Source organism: Nelusetta ayraudi, unplaced genomic scaffold (assembly GCF_046127955.1).
Source record: "Nelusetta ayraudi isolate G7.1 ecotype Tasmania unplaced genomic scaffold, CSIRO-AGI_Nayr_v1 ptg000004l, whole genome shotgun sequence".
Lineage (NCBI taxonomy): Eukaryota > Metazoa > Chordata > Actinopteri > Tetraodontiformes > Monacanthidae > Nelusetta > Nelusetta ayraudi.
Window position 1 is genome coordinate 11,584,508 of NW_027466054.1, and position 17,365 is coordinate 11,601,872.

Genomic DNA, 17,365 nt, shown 5'->3' on the forward strand with positions numbered 1-17,365 from the left:
TTTCCTCCTCCCTGCCAAGACAGTGATCCAGTCAGCAGCATTTAGATCTAACACCCTGCATTACTTTTTTTATTATTATTATTTATTTGCTTTTTTGTTTGTATTCTGTTTACATCTGTGAATCTCTCAGGGAAAAAAAACCCTTGGTCCTCCACTGCGGGTCTTTTTTGATTGCTTCCTTCATTATGAACATTTCGGTAAAAGCTACAGTTTAAATGGCAGAAGCACTGCGGCACAGATGACTGCGGCAAGTTTAAAGAAGTCACTAAAAAAGCTCTGTTTTCAGAGCCATGAAAATCAACCAAAACCTGAACACCAACACTTACCAAACATACATTTTTATTTGGCTTCTTTAATTTTACTTATGTCCCTCACTTGTCCTCTATTGTGTCCGTGTATTTGTGTTTACATGTGCATGCATGTGCGTGCAATCTGGATCACAAATAAATGAATCTTTCCCAAAGTACCACAGGTTCAAATCTGTAAACCAGGCCAACATGGCTGGGGGTAGTCATGGCTGAAAAGATTGCAAATGTTTAGTCATTCTTATTACCACAAAGCTAAGAAATTGAGTTTTAAAATGTTATTAAAAAAAAAAAAAAAAGTAGCTGACTGATGGTCTTTAAAACGCATAGGGAGAGAGAGAAACTTGCACTTTATTGTCTAAATGTTCAAAGACTCAAAAATCTTGTGAGTCATCTGTGATGAGTCTGGGAGGCCTTGTCAATCATTTGTCTCATGGTTAAGGGTTTACATAAGTGTTTAATAATGCCTCTTAACAAAGCAGGCGCAAGCTTTTGTTCTGTCAAGTACACAATTGTAATACAGCATAAAAAAACAAAAAACAAGAACATGTAGAAACTGTTGTTGGGGTTGCAAAGATCAAGGGAGGACGAGAGGAAGTACTGAGCACCTCGACAGAAGATACCAGAAAAGAAAAAGCTGGAGAGTGTGCAAGAAAAGTGAATACCTCAAAGACAAAAGTGCAGCGTTCAAAGATGAAAAGTACCCCAGAGTTTAAAAATTTATGACAAAAAGTGACTGTCTCAAAGGCAAGACTACAGCGAACATGTCAACCTTCCTTCCGAAGATGAGGAAGTCCAAGAAAAGACATGATGAGGAGAGATGCTGCAGATTGTCCTTCCCTACAAAGGCTTCCAGCCAAATAAGGAAAAAGCCTCCATCTTTATGACAAGGGCAAGGCCCAGATAACATTTTATTTACTCATTTATTTTAAAGTAACAAACAGTAATTTTCTGACATGCTCTGTCAGCATGCTCTGACCAGCTCAAATAGTTTTTTTTGTGGATTTGAGATTGAATTGGGGACAAAAAGGGAAAAAAGAAATACAAGTCTTTGGACACAAAGTTCCTGATGAGTCCACTGAGTTCATCCAACATTTCACATTTACTGATGCAACAAAACTTAATGCGTTCATCACATTTTTGCTGAGGGTCTTCACGTTAGGATAACATTAGCATTCAAGATCATATGAGGAAAAAACAGACTTGGTAAAGGAAATTAATCAAAATCCAATTAATAATCCTTAAAAAACAGACAGTTAGGTTAGAAAATGTTTTATTTGCATTTTCAGATAGTCTTGCGGTTTTAATTAAGCCAAATTTTAAAAAGTAATACATTTTATTTTTTACTTTTTTATTCACACGAAGGAGTGCTTCTAATTAGATTAATGATGCTCTTTGATGTACTGTACCAGTTAGCGAAGAGCTAATTACCAGATGGTGGCTCTCATGGCAGATTTCACTTTAAGTGTATATATATATGTACTGCAAGTATGCAATATACTTGGCATTGCACAACTCTCATACACACACACACACACACACACACACACACACACACACACATACATGTCCAACAACATGGACCACAGTCAACAAATATCACACTACCCTCGTAAAAAAATGTTCTTTATGCAAAGATAAAAATAAATTAGCAGCAATTACAGGGGACTATATTCGGTGTGAAAGTCTTATTCAAGGTTGTGATGGACTTGAGGACAAATGAGTTTCTGCGACAGTTGAGTTTGAACTTGGGGACTTTAAGCTGTCTGCCTGTAGGGAGGAGCTGATACTGAGGGTGAAGGACATGGGTTTGATCCTCAAAGATATCCTGGAGTGTGCAGTGCGGTTTGACTTCTACTTTTAGCTGCGGGGTCGCTTTTTACTAAACTGATTTAAAAAACATGCCCCAAAACTCTGTGCTGACACTGAATTCCGAATAAAGCTTCACATATCAGTTTTTCTGCTGGTAAAGAAGTTTTTTTTTTGACAATATCACCAACTATCTCTTCGTGTGTCAGTCCATCTACCCATGTTGCATGTTTCACAATATGTTCTGTCTGATCAACCATTTCAGTGATTGTGTTCATAGTGACCTGATTGGATAAATCAAATGATAATATTTCTTTGATTAATGTTTTATATTTTTCATTGTTTAAACCTAAAAAAAAAAAATTGAAGTAAAAAAAAAATGAGTGTTGTAGGAAGGCTTGTTGTCTGGCATTAACATTGATAGAATAATGTGTTTTGTAAGGGTTTTTATAAGTCCGGCAGCTCGTCTGCAAGCCCTGCATTCCCACCTAGTGTGGGAAAGTGAGACTGGCACTTTGAGGAGAAGAGCTTTTGTGTGAATCGGACCAGTAAGTCTTGGCTAAAATAGAAAAAGGCTTAACCTCTCTCCTTCACATGTTTTTAAAGGTTTCTTTTTCCATGTAAATATTACTTATTTTCTCTGTTGCAAAGTGGTTGAGCCGCAACCATGAAAGGTGCTATGCAAATAAAGTTTATGGATTTCATAATCCTCCCCTTCCCAACACATTTTCTATGGGCTCTTCACCAGATGGATACATGACATAAATCCAACAGATTTGGGGAACGTTCCATCTGGCATGCCAGGGTAAGAGACAAGCGACCAGAAAACACCTGCGAGCTGAGGAGCTAACCACACATAACGAGCTGGGATGATGAGGTGGAGAAATAAAAGAGTGGAAAATAGGTTGAGAGAGGAGACGTGGAGGGAAAAAAACCCAAAAGGGGGGCAGTCGCAGAGGCAAGGCCGAGAAGGGATGGAGAAGATAGGAAGGATGTGAGAGGGAGAACGTGGGAGAAAATGTGGGGGAGGACTCAGTGAGCGAATGACGCAGCAGTGTGTCTTCGGCAAGTGACAGCAGGTGTGGGGAGCAGGTGTTAAATATTAAAGCTACTCAGCAGAGAACCTGGGCAAATGGCCCCTACTGATATGGGACAGCCCGGACTGGGACACGCACGCGCGCACACACACACACACACACACACACACACACACACACACACACATGCCCATGCAAATACACAGACGCCACAGAAGGCTAGTGTCCCACCACTGTGGCAGAGCAAAGCAGAAAGAACATACATGTTTAATTCACAACCTTCCATTTCAGCGTGTTCATGTTCTTCTACTACGCACCGTGGCCCTCCGACGAATCCCTCCCCTCTATCCCACCCCTCGCCGACCCCCCCACGGCCAATCCCCCACGCAGCCAGATGTAGGAATTCAAAAAAGGAGGAGATGAACACGGCCGGCAGAGGAATGAGTGAGCACCTATGCAGGGTTCGAGGTAAAGCCGGGAAAATTTCTCCTCCTTCGCCCCAAAGCGGCCGCTCGGTAATGGAAGTACAACATTCCCAACTAATCCGCCCGCTTCCCCCGGGTTTACAGCGCAGCCTCATGAATTCCGCTGTCCCTAAACGTGTCTCATCTCTCGCGGCACGTCATCCAACTCCTCGGGACTCATGCCTGACTGTTCCGTGCTGACACGTGTCGCAGGGGAAACACGGGAATAGGCGAGGGACCAGGAGGGTGTGGGGATGGGTGGTGGTGGGGGGTGATTGGCGCGCAGGGTCTCTGTTCTGAGGATGATCCATTTGTTTTCATTTTGGGGGAAGAGAGAGAGAAAAAATAACGACTTTGGCACACAAAAACAGATGATTCTTTTATTTGCGAGGGCTGATCCAATTGGGGTGGGGACTCATTTCAGCGCTGTCGATCGTGGCAGAGGTGCAGGAAGAAGTACAGTGTAGGCAAAAACAAAGAGTGCGACACAAATACATTACTCGGCGAGATTCCCTGGGTTTTACCCTGTCCGGTGAATTATTGCTTCAATTTGTAACACATGCAATAATGAAACCACGCCGATGGTTTTCAGGTCTTTGGACACACATACACACACACACACACACACACACACACACACACACACACACACACACACACACGCACACACACACACATACACACCCATGACTGTCTTCTTTCAAACACAGGTGCGTAACCCAGTACCAACACCTATTTTGGATGGGATGTGCGACATCAAGTAATGCCTCTGTGTCGATTTTCATGGGTTTTACATGTTTTACATCTGGGATGCTCTACAACACGCCAATGAGAAGTCTACCAAGAAGTCTATTGTAAATTTCAGTCTGTACCTTTGATATAATGGTCATAAATACCGTATATGGACCACACACACACACACACACACACACACACACACATGGACGTATACACACAGGCCAGAGTTACTTCCTGTCGATGTTCTTCTACTTCTACCTTGGTGTCTTATGGCAGTTGGCTTTCAATCCCATTCCATACTGTCTCTACCTGCCTCATTACAGCTTTCCAGATGACCTATGAACCTTGGTCTTGGTTAGTGAGTGGGGTAACACTTTGCCAGTGTTCACCACCAAGCCACACAAGTCATGGATGTAAGCCACCGCCATTGCCCAACCTCACACGGTGAGGAACTGAGAGGAGCAAACAAACCCACCTCATAATTTGATCCAGGGACAAAACACCTGCAAAGGACTATTCATATCTGGGGTCAGAAGCCAACTACATGGGAATTGCATGCGAATGGGAACAGATAACGGTGATGCAAATCACATACTGTAAGTGCTGATCGAGAGGATGGAAAGGGCAGAAAAACTGTGAGAGGTTTCAACAGATATGAACCCTTTTCTATTTTAGGCAATGCAATTTTACTTTTGTTATAATGCTATAAAACAAACAATGATTACTATGATTATTATTATTATTATTATTATTATTATTATTAGACCAATAATAATGAAGTCCATAACATATCCTAAATGTATGTAGGAGGCAACTACATACAGTTCATGCCAAACATGAAACGGAGCTGTTTTTCATACGTTGTTTAAGGCTCCAGTGCTGTAGTTGCTGTCCCCCAGAACATCTGATCATCTACAACAACTGCGTTGTTGATTTGCAAAGGCGAGATAGATCGAGAGAAAAACAGAGGCAAACAGCCACAGGTAACTCCTGCAGTCTTAAATGGTTTCTTTGATTCAGTAGTTCTGGGTGAGCTGACTTTCTTGGTTTTTCCAGGAAAAAATTAATCCGAGAAGCTCAAGTCACACTTTGTGTGCTCTATCAGAAATCTTGACAAATAAACAGTCTCTTTGAAAAAAAAAAAGAGGAAAAAATATAAAGCTGCAGTCTATCTATCAGTCGCTGCTCTCTGCAATATTGTTTATCACAGCTTTCAGCGGCGCCAGCGGCTGTATCTGCAATCGAGCATGGCTACACAGCCGGCCGCCCCAGACCGATGACAGCTGGAGAAAGCCTTTACCTGAAATGTGACACGATGGTGACAGCTAACTTTGACTTTCGAAGGCTCAGCGCTCTGGCGCCAAGTAGTCCTCACCTTAACTGTCCACATCCGTTCAAATCTACTCTCTCAGAGCAGCCGCCCGCCTGCTTTCTGCATCCCTGGTACCTGGCCTCGCCTGCCTTCTCTCTCTATTCCAGTGTTTCTCAATTGGTGGTTCGCAACCCAAAAGTTGCGAACCACCAGTTTTGATTGGGTTGCAGCTTTATGGGCATTTTCGATAGAAACAAGACATAAGCTGTGTTTTCATTGCAGTTTTCCGCAAAATAAAAGCAATATTTTGAAAATTTCGACAAAGTACATTTGCGATTTGCAGGCGTTTCCATTGAATGGTGTGACGCACATTAACCATAATTCTCGTAAAATCTCATCCCATAAGAGCTACGCTTGTTTTTGTTTGTTTGCTGTCAAGAATGGGTGAAAAAAAAAACTGTTTCCTCCTCCATCCAAACATAACGTGCCATTTTCACTTGCGAAACTAAAGTGAACTGGTCACGTGACCCCCGTACGTCACCTCAGGTGACGCGTACGTGCGAAAAAAGTGTTTCCATTACGCTTTTGTGATATACCTCCATATTGATACATCTGAAAAACCATCTCGTGACAGCGTAAAAACCTTTTAGCCATATTTGAGAGGTTTTTCGAAGTTTAGTCGTTTCCATTACCAGTTTTTATTGCAATATTTAGGTTTTGCACAATTGTAGGGGTAATGGAAACACAGCAATAGAGATGTATATAGACAGACTGACAGACAGACAGACAGACAGACAGACAGATAAATAGATAAATAGATAGGTTTTATTTTGCAGGACACACAATTCAAATCAGTCATTTATATAATTTACTTACAAGACATAATGGAAAAGGGGGCTAGCGTTTCTATTTTTGCGGAATAATTTTGGGTCGCGACTTCATGATAAGGAAAAAATATGTGGGTCCTGAGACTCCTACAGTACCACTGCTCTATCCCAGATTATGATCTGGATCCAATACCCAGGCATGCCAGGACAAGCAATTTGGTTGATGAGCTCCTCAATTTTTGAGATGAACACTCAACTGCAGCTCTGCATGGCATCGTTAACGCGACGCAATGAGCGCCCACTCGGGGCTGCGTCGACCGCGGCAACGCTTCTTGTCAGCCAGGGCTGAATTGTCACGAGCCCGCTTGGGTTTCTCTCAATCCCGCAGATTACCACCGCACCGCTGACAGCAGGTATGAGAGCGAGCAGACGCGCAGCCAAGAAGAATTACACACGGGCCAGATCGCCCGCTCTCAAAGCCGGATATGGCGTTTGGTTTTTTAATGCGATCGGCGTCCACGGTTTCATCAGCGTTTGCATATATTAATAAAAATCACAGGAGGGGAGGTAATGTAGCCGAGGACGCTGCCAGGGCTGCGGTCACCATTTGAGCTCACCCCTCGTCGTGTGGGAGTCAAGCGTAAACGTGTCAAGCTCGCTGAGAGTCTTCGCCACCTCCGTAGTCGGCTTTGCTTGGCTCCGTCGACACATAAGATGGGAGCAGGCATGGCACAGCGTCGCCGCGTTCCTGATAACCATTCAGTTTTGAGAGCTTCACGTCTGAGCGAAAACCTTGGTCTCTCGATCTCTCGGTTGCGGCTGTGAAAATATAATAATATTGCAGCGCTGCTTCGGATATACTTTTCATTCCATATTTGTCGTTGTTTGTCCACTTTTGACTAGTCGGGGTGTTTTTTTCATTGCGCAACCTCAGACATTTCCAATGCGTGGATGCATTCCAGTTTGTATATTGAATTCAAAAGGCAGAGGACAGGTTAGTTCACCTTGCCTCTCAATAACTGCATCAAGTGCAGCCGGTGCAGTTTCATAACGTCTCTCAATATCAATGTTCTAAAAAAGAAATTAAAAAAATAAATAAATGTGTCTCTAGCACTTATTATTACCCTCTGTGAAGAGGTTTACAGTGCCTTGGTGGATTTCAACAGAGCAGATATCTAATTAATTGATCCAACCTCATCAACTGGCAATTAATTGGCTGCATCCCCAGTAAAAAAAACAGGAGCTACTCAAATAGAAACGTCGGGTACCGAGAAGGGAGACATTAATATGGTCTGACGATGAGCGCACTTGAAGTAGGCTTTCCTGGCAGACGCAGATGAGGCGAGGACCACTGCAATCACATGCTTCATTATTTTAAATAGCAACAATACCCTCCCCCCCGCCAAAAAAAAATCCTTATTCCCAGAGCTGCGCGCCATCCCGCTGGGAAGTGTGCTCCCTCCGTATAAAACAAGCAGAAACAGTGGCAGGGAGCCGATAAGCCTCAGGTTACACACTCTCATGTTCACACCTGGAAGCGAGCCGACAACCTGAGCGCGGCGCAGCAGTTCAATTAGTGCAGTCGGGGGGTTAAGCACCTGGTTTAATGGCAAATCAAGAGCCGCAACCGAGGGTGTGAAAACTACAATTTGCCTGCGTTACGCCGTTGCTGTGCGCGCGGCAGGGACTTGAAAGCTCTGACCTTTGAGTCGGAACCTCTCTCCGCCAAACTTCATCCCAACTCTCCTCCCAGCTTCCCTTTTTCTCTTCTTGTTTGCTCTTTTTTTCCCTCTTCTCCTCGTTCACATTCGCGGCTACACCTATCCGTCAACGAGCACTTCAAACGGCTCCGCTGCCGCAGTTATTGGTTCCTGTGTCTTGGCTGCGGCGCCCTGGGAGATGTTTTAAAAGATAAAGCACCAGTAGTGTTTTTATCAAAGCTCCCTCGCTCAGCCTGTCAGTCGGAGGTCCGTGGAGTCAGAACTAGAGAGAGAATTCACACAGGAAGGAGGAATATATATCCCCGACTTTGCGCTAAACATCACGCCAAAATGAAACACAAAGCCAGTTTTATCTCTAAAAGCTAGAAATCAACTTTTCTTTTGGAATCCCACTGCACAGGAGGCATAATACTGCTTTTCCACAGCCGAGCAAAGCAACCTGATTCTTGGTTCCTCTAAAAACAGAAGGCGACCACCAGTCAAAAGCAGAGCAGAGGGATATTTTAGCTGGCCAGCTTTTGCAGGACTTAACACCTGCCGTCACATGGGATTCTGCTACATTCTGATGTTGTGAAGGCATCAGACATCACTGATAAAATGTTCTGGATTTAGGACATTACTTATCTTTCCTCCTGCTTATCAAACTGTCTGGAGCAGTGAGGTGTACACATATGAGCACTTGGTATTTTGTACTTAAAAGAGCAAAACTCCATTAAACTCACTGCTTTTTCAACATCAAGATGGTATCAATGCCCTGTTGGTAACAATAACCTTGGACTGGTTCCATTTCATCTGTTGGCCCTGCTTCTACGGTTCTCAAACGCCTGCATAATCAAATCACCATATGTCGTACCCTGAGCAACCTAAATGTACAGTATTAACCGACCAACAGGCGTTACAGACATAATTCCTCCAGCATATGCGATATGTATAGCTGCATAGCTATTTGTTTGCTTGAGCTAATGTGTGTGTGTGTGTGTGTGTGTGTGTGTGTGTGTGTGTGTGTGTGTGTGTGTGTGCGCGCATATTATACTTTTCTTAAAGATTTTCCAACAAAATGTATGCCATGAATTATTTCATTACATAATAAACATTGCATACGTTGCATTTTTCGGTTCATCACTTGTGTTACACAAATCCAATCTTCATGTAGACACCATGTCCATGTTTAATTAAAAATTTGAGGGAATATCCGTTTGATATATTTTACTTCACATTGCCATCCCCACATGCCTACAACCCTCAACATGGTTTTACAGAGTGTTTTTCATCCTGCCTCTTGGAACTTTCCATTAAATTGCGAACAGAATTTCGTGTGGGACGGCTTTCTAAATTTCGAGTTTATCCGTGAAAAGGTCTAACCAAATTGCAGGAGTGCCAAAACACATCTGAAAGGACTGTAGGTTGAGACGTATTACCTATTATGCTCACATTTAAAGGTGGCTGAGAGGAAGGATTACAGCTCCTTAATCTCCAAAACACAAACACTGTCACCCCCTACTGCAAAAAATAAAAATACAAAAAGTGAGTTTTCACTGTCTGCAGACACTCACCTTGTCAGCCATAATCATGGAGGAGCCTCCATGGACTCCAAGGACAGGAAGCTGTGTCTGAACAGAGAGGAAGTCGAGAATCTGGGCGATGGCCTCCTGATCGGTGCCGTCGGCAAACACGATGCCGTGAAGGCGAGTGCGAGAGAGCAGCTCGCACACCTTGGAGCGCAAACAAAGACAACCTCAGCCGTCAAACAAGGCACTGTGTGTTTCATGTGTGCGTGTAATACTTAACGTAATACGCGTGACAACATTTCTTTACCTGTGTGATTACAGACTTGGGGTCAGTCTGGTTGATACGCAGTGCTACAACGGAGACGTCGAGCGGGTCTTCGGGTCGCCGGGCCGGGCGGAGCTGCTGGTCGGAGACGTGGCGTGTCTGGCCCATGATCACACCCACGGTGAGACCTGGAGGCTTCTGGGAAGCCACGGGCACCATCATCTGGGAGAGTAGGAGCAAGATCCAGCCCACTACACCCATCATACCCTAAAAACACAGAGGGACAAAACAAAAAAAGTCAAACAAAAAGTCATTGTCTCCGTCTTGTCCTATTGTCATGTTCTCAAGCAAGACTTTGTAGCCCAGCTCACTCTAAACCAGTGGTTCCCCACTGGTGGAGTCTCAGAACCCATATTTTTTTCCTTATCACGAAGTTGTGACCCCAGAAATAAAAACGGTGTGTGGGGGAGAGGAGTCGGGGGGAATTGCCCACGAAGCCACGACCCAATCAAAACAAGTCTTGGACCCACCTCTGGGTCAAAACCCACCAGTTGAGAAACAGTGCTTTAAATGGCCGGCAGGAAGGCTGCCGCTATCAGGGTGTCTTGTGGGTAATGAGGGATAAATTGTGAGGCGGCTGAAATAAAAGGTCTTAAAAAAAAAAAAAGAAAATACAGCCAATAAACACAGCTCTTCACCTTTCAACATGTTGTTAGGTGGGTGTATGTTCCAATTGAAATCCTATAAACCTGCAATCACCGTCGCATGATTTTATGTCTCCGGTCACCACTTAACATGCAGTTTACATCCATCCGTCGAGACCGGTCCTGGTCCTCTTTCAGAAATTTGTAATCCGGCAATTTGTTTACACCGAAGGCTTGGGGTGTAATTGCTTCAATCTATCAGGCCACATTTTCATTCATGTATTTTTCGCAAATGAAGTAGCTCCGCAGGGTCTTTGGATGACAACATAAATTAGGCTCAAATTACTGAAGCTGCCCCATCAAACTGAGATCAGTTTCTGTGCATCACTAAATAGATGAAATCAAATTTTCGCAGCACGTCATCTCTTGCTTGATATAATGACTCTTGTAACGTCACACTGGTTTAAGGCTTCAGGGGGGAAAAAAAGTATCCTACACAGTGCTGCCAGTATATTTTATGTGGTTTTGGCTGTGACACAGCAGTGCTAACCCATTAGTTAGAAATGCCACTCAGATAAAACAGCCAAATTAAAATATATAACTCAAATCTAGTGGTGGAACCATAATGTGCAAACTAAATTATAGGCTAATGATAGGTGAGAGAGAGTTCCGAGGCTTTCCCGTCCCACTTCTGCCATCCACCATTCAACACCAAGGGGACTACTACATGGAAGCTAGCTTCATTGTTGCTGTGGTGCTAATCTGGCTTCACAAGCTGCCCCAAATCTCTCTTACACTGTCTGGCTTTGTTTGAACATAATCTACGCCTGTAGGCAATGTTCAAAATAAATTGTAAGCTATTAATGGATAAAATAAACCCTGAAATAAATGTAATCTGATTTCACCCCAGTCATGAGGCCAACGAGGGGAAAGGATTTCCAACTGCTAAAGGCACGAAAATGTCTAAATCAATAAATAACAGTTACCGAAATGAAAATAGAAGAAGAAAAATGTTTCTACCTTTTATTCAATTGAAAGACCAAAATAATACAGAGGCGTTTAACGTCCTCTTCCTGGCTCGGCTTCAAGCGTGTTACCTTTTTACTGTAATGTGAGCACATCTACGAGAAGCAGATGAGCAGAGGAAATGCAGTGTGAAATGCCTTGGGCTGATGGAGAGCTAATGAAACCATGATGCAAATGCTACATTGCATCTCAGCCAATTTTTTACACCACCACAGTCCAGCAGAGCTGGAAAAAAAACACCCTGGAAGGAAACATCACATCCACAAAATCAGTCGACTGTCTCCGTATCTCCAGCCCCTGCCCCCCACCCCACCCCCCACACTGGATGTTTTCTTACCCTGCCTCCATGTCTGCTAATCATTCTCATCAAAATTTGTCATCCCTGATGTATCTGAACTCTCTGGTTAAAACCAATCTGCCTTTTGCAGCTGGCTTAATGTGTGTATCTGATTCATGTCATCTCACACCCGAGCTAATCAGGCCAGTTAGTCTAGTTAGTACTTTCCCAGCTTGCTCTCCTCACCCTGGTGCCCACAGACTAGCCTCCAGCTCTAGCAGCACTTAGCATACGCCGCGAAATCACACACCGCTACACTCCTGTCCCAGGGAATTAGTGTCAGCTCCAACCAATGGGACAAGATTACGCTCACTCTCCCCGGAGTTAGCGTCCAAGCTAACATCACTAAGAGCCAGAGTGTGCTGTAGCGCTCCCAAAGTGGTCAGCGTAGCTGAAAACTTTGGGCGACTGAGCGTTTCTTCCTGTCTCAGAGAATCTGCATTTGTGGTGAAAAACATATCCGCTGACTCTTGTGATTAGCTTCCGGAGGAAATGTCACATGGGCATAAGCATTTCCACTTTGTTAGCATTTATGCTAATATTTCCACAAAACCGACACCGCAGACTGCAAATAATCCTACAGTAGTCAGCTGCATGTCGGGAGGTTTCGTACCCTCCCAACACTGGAAACAACGAGTCCTTTGTTTAAAAATCAGCATCTTAAAAAGAACATTCCATTTTGGACAAATAGGAGAGGTTGTCTGTGCTGATTTGAACTGTTTCCTGAACTGCCTTAAAGCAGAGAATTTGTCAAATGTTTTGTTTTTCCATTACATAATGAAAGATTTGTGAAAACGATTTCTCTGTTGAAGCTTGGTACAACGCAACGGGTGCGCAAATAAACGCTGACATTCAGAGGCACCGAGAAGTTGCTCCGGTGACAATGAATCAGAGGACGTCCATGTAACAAAGCCCAGAGAGAATTTCATCTGATATAAGCACATTTTTTGGTTCAACAATGTTGGGCCTTACGCCTATTACATAAAAGTCCTGTGGGTGTGATTGCTTAAATATATTGGTCCACATTTTCATTCTGTCTTTCTTCGGCAATGAAGCAGCTCCGCAGAGTGTCTCTAGATGACAGCACAAATTAGGCTGTGGGTTATGTTAGCCTTGTTTCCTCAAAGTGGTGAAGAGATACTTTGAATAACAAGCCCTTGTCCTTTGCCGGCTTGAAAATTGTAAGCAAAAGAATGAGGTTAACACATCCAATGACATCAATTTCAGTTTGCTTCAGTCAGGCAACAAAAACTAAACACCGACAGCACCTGCTTCGTGCTTCCCAAAGCCTTAATAAGTAACATTAGCAAGGATCTGCAGACAGAAAAAGAAATGAAATATACAAATGCATTAAGTTGTATAAAAAAAATTAAGAAGAATTGTTGTGACAAAGAGGAGGACAGCATATTGTGCCAACAGGACTCTAGAATTAAAATAAGACATGACTGCTAGTTCTCATTGTATAAATAACATGCATAACAAAATTATTTCCAGTCACCATACTGTTGAATTGTACCTGACTAACTGGCATTGTAGAAAAGGAAACATTGCTGGAGTGTGTAGAGGCATCTTAGAATAACAGAGAAAGGCTTGCAACTCCCCTTCCACCCCGAAAAGTTTCCCATCCGCTTCCATTTGCTTTGTTAACCAAACCACGAGGGCCAGATTTATGTACATATTTGCACCCGTTATCTGCATTTTGAAAAAACAGATTCTGATTAACTAAAGCAGCAGCTAATTATCAGTAACTGGGACTGTCTTTTAGTTGCAAATAAATGAAATCTCCAAAGATTCAGTTCTGTGGCAAAATGGTGAAATAAATCCTGAAAGAAAATCAAGCTTGAAAGAGAAATTAAGCCATGCTGAAATTAAAATCCCCTTAAAGTGAAACTGTAACTTCTCTAACCATTCACTCAAATTCCTATTAGTTTTAGCTGAGACAATTGGGCACTGAAGCCCTTGTTTGCTGCCATCCTGTCAGTTGCTGTCCTGTCTATTTTTAATGCAAAATTGTATTGTTTCAGCGCTGCTTTTCTTTTTAAGAAGCTGCCACTCTTATCTAAATAATTCAATGAAGCTCTCCTACACACAGTAATGCTGCCATGGTGATGTCTGCAGAATGTAGGCTTATTCATTATTGGCTTCTCCACCTCACCCTCCTTTAATGCACGACTTTAACCACACACCTGTTTTGTGTTTTCTTTTGTTGTTTTTAAAGCAAAAATAATCTTTTGTGTAAAACTGCCGTGTGGATATTAGGCAAGCCTTACACGTACCAGAGCGTGCAGTCAACCAAGTTTATCAAATGTCCCCATTATGTGTGCAATCCTCCTTTAAATTCTAAATGCATTTGCATGAAGTCGGGAGGCACACATCAGTGATCACACGCAAGCCATGTCTCGGATGACAGGCAAACGATGCTTCCGGGCCGGTGCATCTGTTTGATAAATAACCATGAACACTGTGTGAGTCTTTTCTGGTGCTGTCTGTTTTGTATTTACTCCACTGTAGAACTTAAAGTACCTGAGGAGTCTCATTTGTGAAAAGCTGCTAGTCTGCAAAGTAGTTGACATGTAACAAAAGGAACTATGCAAATGCTACATGTTCTGTTCTTTTAGATTCTAGCAAGAGAACAAAATAAAGCTCATATTTTCCAGGTTATATTGGGGACTAAAAAGGTTGCAATAAAAAATTGCACTACCACACTGCATATGATATGCTATATCTCTTTTACATAGGGGATTTAAAATTCTTGGCAGATGAAGTTGTGACATCTTTAACAATTTATGGGGGGAAACAAAACTCTGTTGGGGAAAATTAAGTCTTTAAAGTTTACCCCAACATTGATCACTGTAATCACAAATAATACATATATTTTTTGGAACCACATAACTGCTGTGGAGTTTCACGGATGGAGGTGGTTCCACACTGTACAGATAAATGTTAAAGCCAGTGAGGCCACGTACAGTAATATTCATCCATCCATCCATTTTCTATCACAGTTTGCCCTGCAGTCTGGGCCACATCAGTCTAAATTCACCAGTTTGTTGGAGAAACCATCCATGCTCACACCTACATGTGCATGTCTTTGTACTGTGGGAGGAAGCTGGAGTACCTGTACAGAGCGCCAAACAGAGAGACCCCCACCCCAAACCCCCAAGAAAACCCTTATTACTGTGAGGCCACAGTGGTAACCACTGCATGTAATCATCAAAAACATGTTTCCACATGCACATGCAGTGTCGTCCAAGTGTCACCGAGACCCTGCAGACATAATTCTGGAACTTGCTCTACTCAAAGGAGATAACATGAATATGGCTCCCGGGTGTGGAGGCTACAGTGGATATTTCTAATAAAAACATGTTGTTAACAAATTGGACTGTTATTCCGGGGACTTGGATTGCACGACACAAGTATTATGAAGGCATGTTAGGCTTCCGTTGTATTACAGGGAATTCATTCCCAACGTGAAACTCTTCGTGTCACCAAAGCTGTGAATATAAAATGTGTAAATTTGGGAGATTATTTGGTCAATTTTGGGTGAACTAATAGGTAAATGACTAAGACATTCTCTATCTGCGTAGAAAAGTGTGGAGGGGTCATTAAGGATGGTCACGCAGTGAGAAGCAACACGACTCCTTCTCACCACCTCAGGAAGAGCCTGTGATTTGTGTGGGACTCTGAGAAGGTTAAAAGTTTCTGTCATTTACGAGTTTGTTTATGATGTTGTCAAATGTGAAGGTTACAGAGGAACATTTTGGAGAAAGCACTGACAAGCTTGGCAACAGGTCGATATAAAAATGCAAATCTGCTCAAACAGCGACTGTGCATCTGCTTGGTGGTCTCTTCCTGAGGGCTTCATCATTCTTTTAATTGCCATTTGGCACTTAATTGGTTCCAGCAGATGAAAACAGGAAAACACAGTCACATGAACATGCAGGTATCTTTATGTATGACATAGCAATGAGCAGTTACTGGGATTTTTATTACTTGGTTTATAGTGCTGTGTGGCCTTTCCCATGAGTATAACATTTGCATTCTGAATGCAAATACTTTATCTCTAACCCCATTCATCTACTTAGCTTTTATCTGCCTTATATTATATTATCTTTGACTTACAATTAAACGGTCCTTTATTGAATTGAGCGTGTTCCATTAGTGTTCCCACTGTTTCTTTTGTTATGAAGTGCATTTCATTTGCCTTCAGTCTGAATTGTGCAACGGATGGGAGGCTTTGTAAACATGCTGAGCAGTCACACACAGTGACAGCGTATCAGGCCAAAATAATCATATCTGACACTGAGAGAAATGACTCCCTGCACCTTGAATAAGTCACAAATTGGATATCTAATTCACGCTTCACAACCCCTTTACCTCTCAAATGCTTGCCATGATCTGGGAATCATTTTCAGTGCAGCGCCTCCCTCTCACCAAACTTAATATGGATGCACTTTCACACCATGTTCTCAAATTTTTTTTTTTCTTTGACCTGGCAGTGGCAGGGTTTGTATTTTTTCTGAGAATGCTCTGCATTTACTGAGGCGTAGTGCTTATGATTATCCACCCACCGAAACATCGAATTGAAAAACGCAAATATTTGTTGCCTTCGTTCCTTTTTTCAGGTCATTCTTTTTTTTTTACCTCATGTTGAGGTCTCTTTTCTGCTTGTCCCACCTGACTGCTGAGCACCCGACAGCCCTTTTTTCCACTATCCCATCAAAATTTTAGCAGTGCAGAAGAACGTGTGTGCATATGCATGTGTCAAGAGGTACACACTTTTGGCCAGTTCATAGCATGCTTTGGGGTATGTGTGGAACCAAGGGAGAAGCAGGGCCATGTTTGTGAGAGTTCCGTCATTCATATTTCACCAGTAATAAATATGAATTAACAAGGGCATCGCCAAACATGGTAGAGGACATACTTTTATACTTATAGGAGGAAATGAGTTGTGTGTTTTAGAAACTCTAGTTCCTTGTATGTCCGTGCCCTGACTTTGAGGGTGTGCGTAAGCGTCCATGTGTGTGTGTGTGTGTGTCTGTGTGTGTCTGTGTGTGTGAGTGCGTGCGTGTGTGGGCGCAGCAGAATAAGAAGCATAAAAGAGAGTCATCCCTGTGGAGGTTACTAAAAGGTAGAAGGTATGGAATGACTGAAGGGAAGAAAAGGGCATGAAAGTAAAGTCATCGTGCAATCATGCTGAGGCGGGGGAGGGTATAAGACTTTCAGGCCGTATAACTACATTCACTTTTCACATTACATTTAACAATAGCTCTACGCTTTGTTGTATTCAATTAATCTTTATCTAATAATAAGAATATGACTAACCGGCTGAGTCTTTGGGCATTCGAATTGCTTAAGTCTTTAAATACAGAATT

The 17,365-nt window shown here is 42.8% G+C and overlaps 1 protein-coding gene across 1 annotated transcript in view; it reads right to left on the bottom strand.

Moving 5' to 3' along the window:
- grin2ab (glutamate receptor, ionotropic, N-methyl D-aspartate 2A, b) overlaps positions 1-17,365 on the bottom strand; it is a 93,786-nt gene that overhangs the window by 66,641 nt on the left and 9,780 nt on the right. The window contains exons 3-4 of the mRNA XM_076035009.1: positions 10,029-10,253; positions 9,767-9,925 (exon numbers count right to left, since the gene is read on the bottom strand). Coding sequence (XP_075891124.1) covers positions 9,767-9,925; positions 10,029-10,253 — 384 coding nt within the window. The remainder of the gene's footprint in view (positions 1-9,766; positions 9,926-10,028; positions 10,254-17,365) is intronic.